Source organism: Penaeus chinensis, chromosome 1 (assembly GCF_019202785.1).
Source record: "Penaeus chinensis breed Huanghai No. 1 chromosome 1, ASM1920278v2, whole genome shotgun sequence".
Lineage (NCBI taxonomy): Eukaryota > Metazoa > Arthropoda > Malacostraca > Decapoda > Penaeidae > Penaeus > Penaeus chinensis.
The window spans coordinates 22979195-22981552 of NC_061819.1; the positions used below are offsets into that span (position 1 = coordinate 22979195).

At 36.7% G+C, this 2358-nt stretch overlaps 1 protein-coding gene across 1 annotated transcript in view; it reads left to right on the plus strand.

Annotated features, from left to right (window-relative positions):
* Positions 1–309: 309 nt before the first annotated feature.
* LOC125025241 (ubiquitin carboxyl-terminal hydrolase MINDY-3 homolog) overlaps positions 310–2358 on the plus strand; it is a 12247-nt gene continuing 10198 nt past the window's right edge. The window contains exon 1 of the mRNA XM_047613216.1: positions 310–806. Coding sequence (XP_047469172.1) covers positions 695–806 — 112 coding nt within the window. The 5' untranslated portion in view covers positions 310–694. The remainder of the gene's footprint in view (positions 807–2358) is intronic.

Genomic DNA, 2358 nt, shown 5'->3' on the forward strand with positions numbered 1-2358 from the left:
AATACCAATGATAATCCGATTTTAAGACCAGTGGCCTTGGCTAGTTTATCTTTGTTGTGTCTTTAGTTTATTATTTCGTTGTTCACACGGGAAATAATTTATTATCTTCATTCATTCTTCCTAAAGTCTAAAAAAAGAATAGACTGTAGGCATAAAAGATAAAAAAAAAAAAAAACCTTAAATCTTCGAGAACGTCTACGACTATGCGATTCTATTAAAACAAAAAAAAAATTAAGCAACCCAATCATAATTTAATAAGAACACAATGATAAAAAAAGATTAAACAAAGATTATGAGAGTAGGGTGATTAACTATACACTTATTAAATCTATCATAATGAGGTATTCCAGAAAGTTCACAATGAATCGCAATGTTGTTTACCTGTGAGGTGGGAGGCGAAGGCGAGACAGACATTACGCCAGAAATATTACTAAAAGAAGATTGAAAACGTAAAAAAAAAAGCAAATACAGGCCTCATATCAGAAAGTATTAAGGAACAACAGGCTTTTCCACCAAGGTCTAAGACCCTCGATCAAAGTAAGAAGGGGGGAAGGAAAACAGGAGAAGAGGAAGGAAGAAGTTGGGGAAGAGGAAGAAGAAGACGAAGGAGAAGGAAGACAGAAAGAAGAAGAAGAGGAAGAGGAACAGGAAGAAGGAGAAGGAGAGCCACAACAAGTTGCCTGAGATATAATCTATGTTAATGATGACAGAAGGGCCTACTCGCGTGGCTGACGCTGTGCTGGAGGTGTCACAGTTGGTATGGGGGCCAAGTATCCGACCGGAATTATTTGCCAGGTGGTCACAAGGTGAGTTTCCAGCAGGGAAGGAGACTAGTCCATATTGCCATTAGTTTGGTTATATCACATCCATTGGTTGATAGGTTAGGATATGATCGCCTTCGTTCTGTGCTATGAGCAGAGTGAAGTAACGAATGTCCAGAAGTCAAGTAGGATTTTTCTTACTATAGAGAAATTCCACTGGTAATTAATTATATAGTAGTGGCATTAATTAATAATATCCAAATTTTTTACGAAATGCAACGTGTGGTACTTTTAATTTACATAAGATACACTGGGTAATGAGTAGAGTAATAGCTAAGGTGCTGGTTGAGAAGTTTAAGGTTTGAAGTGTTGGTTAATGGGTGGTGAGGATGAGGCTTAGGTAGAGATTGTGAAAGTAAGGCTGCAAGTGTTCTAAGACATTGGAAGGCTTTGAGTCTGTGACATATGTTAGGAACAAAGTCTGTTTTATGGTTTTAGAGAAATGCATTCTTTCAAAAAGGCTTTTATTCTTCATTTCAGGTCATAGTTATGTTTTTCTTGGAGATTACATAGCAGGAGGTATTTACATATATATAATTACTAAAACCAAAAGTTATATTTAAAAAAAAAGTTAGGTGTTAGTGTGCAGAAGTTTACTGTAGCAACAGTGTTGGCAATAAGTAAGAGCGACAGGGTGTCAAGCACTTCTTGTGGCCTCTACATGACATGGATTTCTGGTGAGAGGCTTGCATACCTCCATCACATATATTATTGTGGAGTTTTATCTTTTGTAAGCAATATACAAACAAATCTGGTAATATGGCATTAATTATAGTGGTAATTTTGCCAAACTTGCCTCTACGTAATGAAATGAGAATTTTCATGGTCGGTCTGTTGGATCTGGGTGACGAGAATGTCATGTCATTGAAAAATTTGGCTGAGGTGTGGGTGACAGGAATGTGCCATCATGAAAAAATTTGGCTGAATGCTGGGGTGACAGGAATGTGCATCATAAGATATTGTTGCCAAGTATTGGGTGATGGGGACACAAAGTTCTTGGTGGGAAATTAGAGTCACTGGGCCTGTAGGAAGGGGTTCTTGCATTGTTTTCACCTGTAAATGAGTGTAGAATGTACCATCTGTGAGAGATGCCTGTAAGAGCACCAGCTCCAGCAAGAAAACTATTTCCATGCTCAGGAATGTATTTGTGGTAGTTCAGTGTGTGTTATGGAAAATAGAATATTATGAAAATATAAAAATTGACCAAATAATGCATTATCACTTATTGTTATTGTTATTGCAGAGAGTTGTAAACAACCCAGAGAGATAATATGAAATCTGCAAAAAAAGGAAATTACCATCTTCATGCAGCAAACCAAATGACAAATATAGGCCACAGGCAAAAAACGAAAAATGCATTGTCTGTGGAGAATAAGAGCCATTACCTTATCAAAAAGGAAGCAGGGTGTCTTGATACAATAGGAGTATTTGTGTGGGCTTGGCCTATAAGATATAACCTTATGATTTTAATCCATGTATTAACCAAGAGGCATTCAGATCCAATGAAGTAATACTTATATGAATATAAAAACATGAT